The 13,522-nt window shown below is 36.9% G+C and overlaps 1 protein-coding gene across 2 annotated transcripts; it reads right to left on the reverse strand.

The window, feature by feature from the left end:
* Positions 1 to 1,404: 1,404 nt before the first annotated feature.
* Positions 1,405 to 13,273, reverse strand: LOC140851772 (WAT1-related protein At5g64700-like). 2 transcript variants are annotated; one of them, XM_073243915.1, is made up of 7 exons: positions 12,898 to 13,270; positions 12,722 to 12,784; positions 12,526 to 12,642; positions 2,542 to 2,794; positions 2,266 to 2,424; positions 1,820 to 1,971; positions 1,405 to 1,719 (listed from the first exon to the last, which is right to left on the reverse strand). In XM_073243915.1, the coding sequence occupies exons 1-7, from the start codon at positions 13,068 to 13,070 to the stop codon at positions 1,572 to 1,574; spliced, it is 1,065 nt and encodes a 354-aa protein (XP_073100016.1). In that variant the 5' UTR covers positions 13,071 to 13,270; the 3' UTR covers positions 1,405 to 1,571. The 2 variants fall into 2 exon arrangements, 1 of the variants encoding a protein (XP_073100016.1); XR_012134522.1 differs by having other exon boundaries at positions 1,582 to 1,719; positions 2,249 to 2,424; positions 12,898 to 13,273.
* Between the last annotated feature and the right edge of the window lie 249 nt (positions 13,274 to 13,522).

A 13,522-nucleotide genomic window follows, 5' to 3' on the forward strand; every position in this document is an offset into this window, starting at 1 on the left:
AAAAAAAAATATAAGCTTTCTATTCGCTGACTCTGTGATATAACTGTGGGACCTTAGTATTAATTATATACAACAAACAAAATTTTTTATGCACCATGGATGGCATAAAAAATTTAACGTAGAGTGCACATCTCGTTCTATTGATCCATATAGTCATCACTTTCCAACGTACATTTAATATCTGTAAGTCAACTTTTTTATTTAAAAATTTTATATGACAAAATATTTTTATCTTTTGAAAAAAAATTATGACATTCTGTATCCATAATAATGTGATGTCATAATTTTTTTAAAGAAAAAATATTTTCATCATTTAAAATTTTTAAATAAAAAAATTGATTTGTAAATATTAAATACGTGTTAGAAAGTGATTGGATAAAAATACCTCTCTCATATTATGATATATTAGACCATATTATGACATCCCAGACTATATTACATCCCAAGATATTATAATTTTTTTTAAAAAATAAAAATAATTTTATTATATAAAATTTTTAAATAAAAAATTAATCTATAAATATTAAATATATATTAAAAAATAATAATTATATAAATTAATTTAACGAGATAGTATGCTTCATATTGAATTTTCTACGCCACCCGTTGCTCTCTGTACAATAATGGCTAGGTAAAAGCCAAAGGCCTTAAATTCCATGACGCTGCAACGTGACGTTGCTGGTATATTCAAAAGCCTTTGGTTATCATGATTGATTTTGTGGATGACAAAGAGTGGTGTGGTTACTTCAGTCAAGGTCAGAAACGGTTATCAGTAATCAGCATTCATAACAAGAACCCAAATGAAGTAATGTCAACAATTGATTGCTTTCATTAATAATGCAAGTCCCTAAATATCTGCTTCCACTGGCTGCAAGAAGGAAAAGAATTAGAACCATACGTAGCAAAATATGATTTGCAAAAGAAAAAGGTGAATGAATGAACAAATAAAAAATATTTTTTGAGAAAATTGCAGCCACAACAACCCTAAACTCTATATTGGAGAAAATAGATCAGAATCAGAACCATCAAAAAAGTTGATCTTCAATCGTAATGTATCCACATGAACCCAAGATAGACATGGTGAGAAGTGGACCCAGTTATAGAATGGAGAATTAGATATTAGGTATTCACAATTAGGATGCAGTCGCACATACATCTATATTTTAAGAAGCCTGACCTTGGAAAGGCATTATTATACCATTATAAATACACTACTCATTGGTGGAAGTATCTTACTTCCTTCATTTTTTTCAAAAAAAAAAAAAAAAATCAAAAATGGATATCTATGATTCATTTTTGGCTTGTTCAATCATACTCATTATTTAGATAAAAAAATAATAATGATAGTATAGCAAGTTTGATATTGCTATCAGGCTTTATTTTTTTTTTTGGTAAAAATCAGGCTAAAAAATATTGAGACCATTTTTTAATGTATATCATAAAAATAAAACCACAAGACTCTCTTCAAACTTATGAAGATAAGAAGAGCTTACATTATATAAAATTACTAATAATATAATAGATCGAAGGTATATGGATTTAGGGTTCTTGGTATTATACAGAAAAAATGTTCAAACTGGGTGACATGGTGATGTGGCTCCTCTCTCCTCCACGCTATTCTTTGCGTCTTCGTTCATCGACTCACATATCATATCCTCCTTGCCTTTTCCCCACAGAACAGTATACAGGCCTCCGACCATCAAAACTCCACCTAGGAGACTGCAACCAAAGTACCAGTCATCATAATGCAAGGCTATACATGCATACATACATGAGTTAATCAAATCTTAAACATAAAAACCTAATTAGACAAATTCACCTTCCCAAATAGATCAGCTCGCCTAAGAAAAATGATGAACAAATTATGGTGAAAATAAGGGCCAATGGGGTGGACATGGCTAGGAAAACAGGGCCCTTCTTGTTGATGCACCAAGTTTGCAAGTAGAAGGAAACACCACTAACAACAAATCCCTGCCATGCAATGTTAATATTAGTAAGAAAGGATGGTTATATTTATCAGTTTGGAAGGAAAAGGAAAAATCCTCTAATCTAGTGTGACTAGTGAATTTAACTAGATATATATTATATCAAGATAATGGTTCGATATCATAAATACTGTATTTGCATAGACAATTAAACAAAACATACATGCATAGCTAATGAACCAGAACACGTACATTCACATATATTATTTGAAATGGTTTAAACCACTCTAGTTACAATTCTACATTAGCGGGGAAAAAAATACTTGATATATATACTGACAGAATATAAGATAGCAAGCAGCCCGATATCTAAGCCTATCTTCCATCTCGATATGTCTCTCTCAAATATCATGGCAACAAAGAAAGACTGAACTGTGCTGAAAAGGCATTGGAGTGTCGTAAGAAGAAGCTTTGAAGGGTACTCATTTAATAAAATTCCCTGTCCAAAAGGAGGAGATTAGAAATATTGATTTTTAAGTATGAGAGTATTAAGGGAAATTTTATTATGATTTATGATTAACCCTCTCCAAGTAAAAAAAAAATTGTTACAATGTACCTGGACAACAAGCGCAAAAGACCAAGTTGTGGTAGCAGTGACCATGATGAAGGATCCTTTCATCCAGTTCTGCTTTGAATGGGCAGGTCCATGGCTGGTGGAGCTTGTTTTGTGGCCCAAGGGGTGATAATGGATCAAGGGATTTAGATGGGGGCCTGTGTAGAAGGCGATGGTCATGATTCCAGCCAAGCAAAGTGCTAAACCCAAGGCCTTGGCCACTCCTGAGAGGCTTTTCAGGTTGATAGTTTCCATCCTGTTATATGTTGTTGGATAGTCATGATCAGGAAAAAAAAAAAAGCAATATTTCTTTCTCTTTCACACTTACTTGTTTTCTTTTCTTTTCCAATTCAAAAACATGTATTGCTAGATTAAACCAGCAAATCAAATCTTTGTATAGCATGTTTAGTTGTTCATGTAGATACATGCATGCTGTAAGAAAGCTGCTTCTCTCTCTCAATCTCTCTAGAGTGGAAAAATATAGAAGGAAGATTCGGATGCTTCTTTAAATAGTCAATCATGCATGCATATGCATATAATTAAATACATCCACCCATAAAGATATAAATTTTGCCATTTATATGCACATCTAAATATGTGATGTTCGAGATAAAAGACCTATGATGAATGATATGAATTTGAATAGCTGCAAGTGGATTATAAGACAGAATATAGTTATGCCTTCCATGGCGTGGGCAAAGCAGTGCTATCATAGGTCTGCCATTTTGTAGTGCTAAGAGACCAACACAATGAGAGTGGGTGGGGACACAGCTGGTGCAGATATCCAAGAGATGAGGAAAAATAAATAAATAGAAATGGGAGAGGGTTATATTCCAGTCTATGGCTTCGCTTGGAGCAAATCCCATTTGAGATTTCAATAACTGGGGTCATTTGTTCTCGCTGAAAGTTTCGGCTGACCATCAAAGCATGTGGAAGAGACTACAATCCTTGGCGTGGACAAGTAATATCTGAATAGAAATGTAATGTTTCTTTGAAATTAATACCTGAAATAGTCTTGATTCTTATTATTGTTATGTAGGGGCCCATTCTTTGTAACTTGTTTTTTAGCTGACTAACATCAATAATAATCAAAGGATAACATCAAGCTATATACCTTGGATTCCCATCAAAAGGAGAAAAAAAAATCCATTTGAAACGAAGCTCAGGACATTTGCGTGATGCTCTCGAGAGATCATAGTCATATGATAGAATCATCTTGGCTCGCAATATCAGGATGGTGAGTGATAAAAATTTATATTCATAAAAAGCTAGAAATAGATAACTACGGTCTCTTCATAAAATGATAAATATGATCTTGTTATATGGATACAAATGACTGGTCCACAAGGCAATTATACACCGAACTATCAGGAAGTTTAATCATAATAATGGGTATCTTTGGCCTAGGCCTAGCTCACATGTATTGTCTTATGTGATCATGGATAAGAACATATGATCATTATCGCCTAGCCTAGTTGTTAACTGCACCATTGGAAACTCTCGTATTAGTTCATGATAGTATGTAATGGGCGCTCGAACTAGAAATCATATCCCTCATTGCTACATATTGTGCTTGTGCAACTCTTTTTTATCTTTTCTCAGTGTTGGCGTTTTTAGTTCATAGGCTTAAAGCCATATACATACATATGTATGTACGTTTGTATATGCATAGTACATCCTTTTGAGATGAGAGGGTATCTACTCCTTCCAAATTCAAGATCAATGGTTGAAAAATCAAAAATTCTCATGATCCACACAACTAAAAATACCTAGAAATTAAAATTGGTGTATTTTGGTGGTCTCTGATTTATACATTATGTAGATTAAAAAGAAAAAAAGAATGGTTTTCATTGTGCTATTGTGTTAAAGAACATGGTAAAGTATGTATATTGAGAATAAACATGATATATATGTGCACATGCACATACACGCGCGCGCGTACATTGATTGTATATTTTTGCACCCATTAATTTGATGTATAGATTAGAGATCAAAAAAATATATATATATATATATATACACACACACACACACACACACACACACACACACACACACACACACTGTTAGATATAATATACTATACTTACACTCTCTAGCCCATGCATCAAGTAGATAGTTTAAATAATGTGAAACAATATATGTTTCTAATTTCTTGATATATAGGTTATGAGCTTTTAAATCAAATGATTCTAAATATGTAAGCAGTTTAAAGGTGATAAATAAAATCTAATGGCTCAAATCATCAACATAGATTCTTTATTGTCCTATCTAAATCTGAGCGGATTTTAGTAGAGACCATTTGATTGTAGCTAGATCTCTCTTTTTGTATATATAGATTTCGGTAGAGATCTAGCCGAGTTTAGCTAAGTCTCTTATATATAATTATTAATTATGATAAATCTTATACAAGCCAAATTATGCCTTCATTAAGGTATATATGAAGGGGCTTAAGGATGATGGGGCTAGTCTCATTGCCTACAAGTCTTTGTTTGATTAAAAATAGAAGTGCATACAAATTGATTCACCAACCCCTCCCCCCCAACAAAAAAAAAGAAAAAAAAGAAAAAAAAGGAAAAAAAAAAAAAGAAAGAAGGATAACTCTGCTGTTGATAATTAACCCTATTATTATTTTGCCAAGCGAACAAAAACAACATCAATGCACTCAAATTCATCCTGTATGCTTATGAACTTCTAACGGACTTGAAGATCAACTTCTGCAAGTCTCTGCTTATTGGATTGGGAATCAGTGAAGATCAAACCTCTTCTCTTTCTAACATTTTAAGTTATCAAGTGGCAAAGTTATCCATACAGTACCTGAGTATACCGCTTCATCACTTGGTACTCTATTAGGGAGATTGGCCTTTTCTTTTGGAAAAGATTTCAAAGGAAATGGGTGGATGGAAGAGGAGGTGTTTACCAACAGCTTGATGTCTTATGTTAATCAAAAGTTTTCTCAAAGCTATTCCAATCTATTGAATGTCCGTTCTACAGCTTCCAGTTTCAATAGTGAAGAAAATCAACATAACATGTCAAGATTTCTTATGGGATGATCAGCGGCTGGGTAGCAAAATTAAGCATCTCGCCAATTGGCACATGATATGTAGGCCAAGGAGGTATGGGGGACTTGGTATCACAAATCCTACCAACTTAAACCAAATCCTTTTATTGAAATAGTGGTGGAAATTTTATCATGAACAACAAAAATCTTGATATATATTGATTAGAGTCATCTACTTGCAAAGAAGCTTCCATCCAATCGAAATTGTTATTTGAGGAACATCGCTTCTCCTTTCTGGAAAGGCGTTCTTAAGACATTCAATCTCTTCAAACAATAGTTTTACTTAACCATGGGGAATGGACAGCAAGCATTATTTTGGCAAGATCTTTGGATTGGTGAAAAAATGTCCAGCTCATCCTTCCCACTTTTATTTCTACTTACTAGAAACAAATCATGTAGTGTGGCAAAATTTCTTGCTCAACATGATTGACTGTCAAGTTTCAGAACTCCATTAAGTCATCGGGCAGTATTGGAATTTCAAGAATTATCATCAATTCTTAGAACAGTCAGTCTAACAGATGGTTTGGATACATTTTCTTGGAAGTGGGGACCAAGAGATACCTTTTCTGTAGCTCGATGTTACCAATTTCTCATGCATGGGGGAATAATATCCCACTTTAGCAGTATCATTTGGAAACTGCCTATACCAGCGAAAGTTAAATTATTTGCATAGCTATGTTATAACCATAAGATTCTTACAACCAAGAACTTGCAAAAGAAAAGAATACAAGGTCCTGTTAGCTGCCCACTCTGCTTGGACGACATGGAATCAACAAATCACTTGATGACACAATGCACATACACTAAGGAATGCCGGCGTCTTATACTGCATAGTCTGAAAATTTCAGATCTACCAACATCTTATTGTGACCTTTGGGTAAATGAAGAGAAGGTAAAAGAGTGAGGATGCTGTCATGTTAATGTGGCTTGAATTTTGGATATCTTTTATGGGCTCGAATTATGACCCAATCTGAAAACCCGCGTTGCAACCTGAATGAAATATTTTGGGAGGTCTGTGGTGGTAGCGGAGGGCATGGGCCGATACCAGTATAAATATTGTATTTTCTGCCAATCTCGGCAGTTTTGTGAGAGGTTTGGGAAATCAAAGTGCGGCTAGGGTTTGGAGAGTTCTTGAGTGATTGTATCTCTCTTTTCATCATAGTGGATTTTTCTCTCGTGTCTTGCCCGTGGACGTAGGCTTTTCAGCCGAACCACGTAAATCCTGTGTTTGTTTTTCCTTCTCTTCTCTATTTTGTGTGATTGTACGAATCTGTGTGTGCCCTATATTTGTGCTTGCTATAACAAATTGGTATCAGAGCGTTGTATGCGTGCAGTTTAGGGTTCACAGATGGCATCGTCTTCAACGAAGTATGAGGTGGAGAAGTTTAACGGAGGATCGAGTTTCAGTCTGTGGAAGATTAAAATAAAATCTTCCTTGATTCTGCAAGGTTTATGGAAGGCAGTTGAGAATAACTTTCCAGAGGGTATGAAGGAGGCAGACAAGGCCGATCTGAAGGAGAGAGCCTTGAGTGCGATTTTCATGAGCGTCACTGATAATGTTCTGCGAGAGATTGCTAGTGAAAAATCGGCATCTGAAGCGTGGAAGAAATTGGAGGAGCTGTATTCTGCCAAATCGCTGACAAATCGTCTCTATCTGAAGAAAAGACTGTACAATCTTAGAATGAACGAAGGTACCCCATTAAAGAACATCTGAATGAATTTAATTCAATCATTATGGATCTGAAGAATATAGATATTGATATTGATAGTGAGGATCAGGCTTTGATTGTGTTATGTTCATTGCCACCCTCATATGAGACTTTTGTTGATACTCTGTTGTATGGAAAAGACAGTATTTCACTAGATGATGTTAGTAATTCACTAAAATCGAAGGAGTTGAAAAAAATTTTTCAGACAATAGAGACAGATCTGAGGGAGAGGGTTTGTTGAGCAGGAGAAGAACACAGTCAAGGGAAGGTTTTTCAACCAAAAAGAAATCTAAGGCTAGATCAAAGTCTAGAATGAAAAAGGCTAACTGTTTTGAGTGCGGGGAGGGGAACACTACAGGAGAGATTGTCCCAAGTTGAAAAATAAAAGGGGAAAGCAATCAGAGAGTTCTGCGAATGTTGTTGACATGTTCAATAATTCTGATGACAGTGATAGTGCTAGAGAAATTCTATCTGTGAGTTCAGATCATGGACAGAGTTCCTGGGTCCTTGATAGTGGTGCTACTTATCAATGTGTCCACACAGAAATTGGTTTGTCACATATAAACAAATGAGTGGTAAAGTATTTCTGGGAATGATCGTGCATTACCTGTGGAGGGTGTAGGTAACATCAGATTAAGGATGTTTGATGGGATTGTCAGAACTATGGAGTGTTGGCATGTTCCAGGATTGAAGAAGAACCTAATTTCTCTTGGGACACTAGACTCTCATGGATACAAATACCATGCAGAGAATGGAATTCTCAAAGTATGCAAGGGCTCTATGGTACTCATGAAAGGCAGTTTGGTTTCAGGATTGTATGTTCTTCAGGGAAGTATAGTTTCAGGGGAAGCTGCAGTAGTATCTAGGAGCAGTAATCAGAATCAGACTCAGCTGTGGCATTTGCGTCTTAGTCATATGAGTGAGAGAGGGTTATCTGTATTGAGCAAGCGAGATTTATTGGACAGACAGAAGACAGAATCTATGGATTTTTGTGAACACTGTGTGTTTGGCAAACAGACCAGGGTGAAGTTCAAAAAAAGGCAGTGCACAGAACCAGAGGTACAGTGGATTACATCCATTCAGATCTATGGGGTCCTAACAGAATTCCTTTCAAGAATGGTGCCAGGTATTTCATGACTTTGATTGATGATTACTCTCGGATGGTTTGGGTGTATTTTCTGAAAACAAAAGACGAGGCATTTCCAACTTTTGTTAAGTGGAAGACGATGATCGAGAAGCAGACAGAAAAGAAGGTCAAGCGTCTTAGAACTGATAATGGATTGAAATTTTGTAATCGTGAGTTCGATGCTTTCTGCAGTGACGAAGGTATAGTGAGACACCGCATTTGACTGGGACACCACAACAGAATGGTATTGTAGAACGCATGAACAGAACGCTTTGTGACAAAGCACGAAGCATGCTCTCACATTCAGGTTTGGGAAAGGATTTCTGGGCTGAAGCAATTAATACAGCCTGTTTCTTGGTAAATCGATCTCCATCTACAGCTATTGAGTGTAAAACTCCTTTTGAGATCTGGTCCGGGTCACCTGCTGATTACTCTCAGTTGAGAGTATTTGGTTGTCCTGCTTATGCTCATGTGAGGGATGGTAAGCTTGAGCCGAGGGCAAAGAAATGCATATTTCTAGGGTATGCATCTGGAGTGAAAGGCTATAGGTTGTGGTGCAATGATATAAAGTCTCCAGGGTTAATAATCAGCAGGGATGTGACATTTAATGAGTCTGCTTTACTGGATGGTCAGAGGGAGAAGTCAATATCAGAATCAGATCACGGTGTCAGAGAACAGGTGAAGCTTGAGGTTGATACTTCAGCAGTTCAGTTCAGTGATCCAGATGATGAGGTGCAGGATCCTGATCAAGAAGAGGATGCACCTGAACAACAGCAACAAGAGCTATATAGCATTGCAACTGGTAGGGAGAGAAGACAGATCAGACCTCCGCAGAGATATGCATATGCAGATCTAGTTGCGTATGCTTTATCAGTTGCTGAGATAGTTGATATGCATGAACCAAGTAATTATAGGGAAGCTATTTCTTGTTCAGATGCAGATCAATGGGTCGGTGCTATGGGTAAAGAAATTGAATCACTTCATAAGAATCAAACTTGGGAGCTTGTGACATTGCCTAAGGGACAGAAAGTAGTAGGCTGCAAGTGGGTTTTCAAGAAAAAGGAAGGCACTCCAGGGATAGAAGCACCTCGTTACAAGGCACGGTTGGTAGCTAAAGGCTTTACTCAGAGGGAGGGGATTGACTTCAATGAAGTGTTCTCTCCAGTTGTGAAGCACAGTTCCATCAGAGCTTTTCTTGCTATGGTTGCTCTTCATGATCTAGAGCTCGAGCAATTAGATGTGAAGACAGCATTTTTGCATGGTGAGTTGGAGGAGCAAATTTATATGAGTCAGCCTGAAGGATTTGTCATTCCAGGTATGGAAAATCATGTTTGCTTGCTTAAGAAATCTTTATATGGTTTGAAACAGTCTCCTAGCCAGTGGTACAAAAGATTTGATACATTCATGATTTGTAATGGCTTTATCCGTAGCTCATATGATAGTTGTGTGTATCACAAAAAGCTTTCAGATGATTCCTTTATCTATTTGCTGTTGTATGTAGATGACATGCTTATTGCTGCTAAAAGCATGTCACAAGTTAATATACTGAAAAAGCAGTTGAGTGATGAGTTTGAGATGAAGGATTTGGGTGCTGCAAAGAAGATTTTGGGAATGGAGATTATCCGGGACAGAAGTGTTGGAAAGCTTTTCTTGTCTCAGCAGACTTATGTTGAGAAAGTGCTTCAGCGTTTCAACATGAATAATTCTAAGCCTGTAACTGTTCCGTTTGCTGCCCATTTCAAGTTATCTGCAGATATGTCACCTAAAACAAATGAAGAGATGGAACACATGTCCAGTGTTCCTTATTCTAGTGCTGTGGGTAGTATCATGTATGCTATGGTTTGCACTCGACCTGACATTTCACATGCAGTCAGTGTTGTGAGTAGATACATGGCGTGTCCTGGGAGAGAGCACTGGCAAGTAGTGAAATGGATTTTAAGATATTTAAAGGGTACTACAGATGTTGGTCTGATATTCGATAGGGCCAAGATGAGTGATTCAGTTGTTGGCTATGTGGATTCAGACTTTGCAGGGGACTTAGACAAGAGGAGATCTCTGACAGGTTATTTGTTTACTCTTTCTGGTAGTGTTATCAGTTGGAAGGCAACATTGCAAACTACAGTTGCATTGTCTACTACAGAAGCTGAATATATGGCTCTAACAGAAGCAGTAAAAGAAGCTATATGGTTACAGGGTTTGGTGAGTGATCTTGGATTGATGCAGAACAAGTCAACAGTGTTTTGTGACAGTCAGAGTGCCATTCATCTTACAAAGAATCAGATGTACCATGAGCGAACGAAACACATTGATGTTAGATATCACTTCATTCGGGACATTGTATCACAAGGTACTATAGTTGTGCAGAAAGTTTCTACACATGATAATCCGGCAGATATGATGACCAAGACAGTTCCAGTTAGCAAGTTTAGGCATTGCCTAGACTTGGTTGGTGTTTGTAGTGCTCAGTAGTGCCCTTGCGAGGGCATTTGGCAAGACAGAGTATTGAGATAATTTTGTTGATGATAGTGAAAATTTAAGCCAAAGGAAAGAATTGTTAATGTGGCTTGAATTTTGGATATCTTTTATGGGCTCGAATTATGATCCAATCTGAAAAGCCCGTGTTGCAACCTGAATGAAATATTTTGGGAGGTCTGTGGTGGTAGCGGAGGGCATGAGAAATCAAAGTGCGGCTAGGGTTTGAAGAGTTCTTGAGTGATTGTATCTCTCTTTTCATCATAGTGGAATTTTTCTCTCGTGTCTTGTCCGTGGACGTAGGCTTTTCAGCCGAACCACGTAAATCCTGTGTTTGTTTTTCCTTCTCTTTTCTATTTTATGTGATTGTACGAATCTGTGTGTGTCCTATATTTGTGCTTGCTATAACATGTCACCAGTAATTGAAAGTTTAGTTGCTACATGTAGCTGGTGCATTTGGAAAGAAAGGAACCAGCCTGTTTTTCAGTTTGAAGCTCAATCGGCCAAATAAATAGTGAAGCAGACAGCATTTGTATTCACCAGCTGGACATCCAACAGTTGTAATGATAATTTGACTCTAGTTGCTTCAACACTAGAGAAACTTACAAAGATGAGATGCTGAAAGATGGGAGCTCATATGGGAAGCACGGGAAAGAATTACATCCTTTTAACACCTCATTAGGTTGGGTTGGTGGGGTGGCAAATATTGATGTGACAAGAGCATGCAGAGAGTGATGGGCTTCAATTGGGTGGAAAATTATTCACAAACCCTTATGCTTGACAACAAGGAAATGGGAGAATATTTTGGTGGAGGATCTCATTGATAGTACGTAGATATTTCAACTAAGGACTCTACTTAGACTACTTCTAAAATTTCACGTTTTATGTGTGCTTGTCTTGCCTCATCATGCTTAATTTCTGGCACACAGACATTTTTATACATAAGCTTGCTTTTACTTAATGAATACCAAGCATGAGGGGAGTATCTTACTCCCTTCATTACTCTCAAAAAAAAAAAAAAAAATAATCAACCCTGTAGCATACCTGACTAAAAGAAGTTGATCCTAGCCAACAAATATTCTTTCTGCAGTGTCCTCTAACCTTTTATACTATTGGAATGGTGCCTTCAAGGTTTTAATCATGACATACACGTTCTTAAAGAACAGCACTATACGACCATCTCTGCTGAGAGATCGTCACGAACGAGAAGACAATTCCCAATTTCTAGAGACTCTGACCGATTACCAGTACTAAGCATAGTTACTACTTCTGATTGGGTTTAATTCAGAGCGCACACAGAAAAGAAACCAGCCATGGCCACATGGGCATCCGCCGTGTTGTCCCCCAGATATGGTTAATACTAGATGAAGGAAAGGTTAATCATTTTGTCCACTTTTAATGGTGCTTGTGAGCAACAACTCTTTTTCTTGTGTTTGATAATTGTAGTCATTAATTTTACTTTATTTTGCTTTGGAGAAACAAGAAGATGTCTTAATTCATTTTTCTTTAACTAAATATCGTGTCTTTGAAGATGCTTAATTATTAAAGTACTATGATTATATATTTTTCCTTCTTGCTGTAACTATATATGATCAATAGTGAACAAGATAGAGGCCTACCGGAGTAGTAGGGCTAAGAAGAAGGTGATCACTGGAATTGTGTTTGATGTTGCAGAGCCCACCGTTGCCGAGGTGTATATAAGTCCAATGTTATACATGATCATACTCAATGTAATCCTAAAAGTCCAAGGGGTCAGTATTATTATACTGAAAAATCTAGACAAAGTAACAGTAACTTGTACGTAACCCAACATACCCCACCATTGCATGCATGAACACCTTGAGCAATAGCAGAAATGATAGTGGTGGAGCACTTCTCCTGAATATTGTTGAGCAAAGACATCAACACAAAACCAGAGATGGTGCATATCTTCCAGAGGTAGATCATAGCAAGAAGCAAAAGAAAACAAGTTTGTTGAGATTGATCTTTACCTTTCAAAAATAATAGCAAGTGGCATTAGCAATATGGAGGCAGCTGCTTGCCGGTAGACGATGAACACATATGAGCTCAAACCATCATCAAATGCTGCCTTAGAGATCACATAAAACCCGGTATACATCAATTGTATGAAGATCAGAATCATATAAGGCTTCTTTCCATCCATAGCACTCAAATAGCTAGCCTCAATATATAGCACTGCTAATTAAGGAAGTAGAGTGAGTTGCATTTGAGATAGATATGGGCAACCTTAGCTAAATGAGTAGTATAAAGACAAGCTATCATGAGGGTACTAAAGAATGGGCAGCCTTATATAAGAAGGTATGAGGCCAACTAAAGAAGGTGGTGTTTGCTCTACAAAGGTGTCCGATGGAAATACCTATGGAGTAGTATTTAACTGTGGTTTGCTTTTGTGGACACAATAAGGTTCTTAGCCGCATTGCATGCCTATAGATGCTTTCATGAGTAGAAGGGTTGTCTACGGCCACTTCAGATATTTTAATTAGTCGTAATCATCATGATCTTGGAAAAAAGCGGGGAGAATATTTCTCATTTCCCAAGCCTATATTAATGTATGCCCCATATCTTTAGGGCTTCATCAATCAAGCATCATATTGA

The sequence above is a fragment of the Elaeis guineensis genome, chromosome 9, assembly GCF_000442705.2.
Source record: "Elaeis guineensis isolate ETL-2024a chromosome 9, EG11, whole genome shotgun sequence".
In the NCBI taxonomy this organism is placed as follows: Eukaryota; Viridiplantae; Streptophyta; class Magnoliopsida; order Arecales; family Arecaceae; genus Elaeis; species Elaeis guineensis.

Coding starts and splice junctions, on each gene's coding strand:
- LOC140851772 (XM_073243915.1), bottom strand. CDS start 13,070: ATGGATGGAAAGAAGCCTTATATGATTCTGATCTTCATACAATTGATG. Junction 2,795..12,525: donor TTCTTAGCCCTACTACTCCG/GTAGGCCTCTAT, acceptor AACATATAACAG/GATGGAAACTATCAACCTGA. Junction 1,720..1,819: donor GAGCTGATCTATTTGGGAAG/GTGAATTTGTCT, acceptor CTTTGGTTGCAG/TCTCCTAGGTGGAGTTTTGA.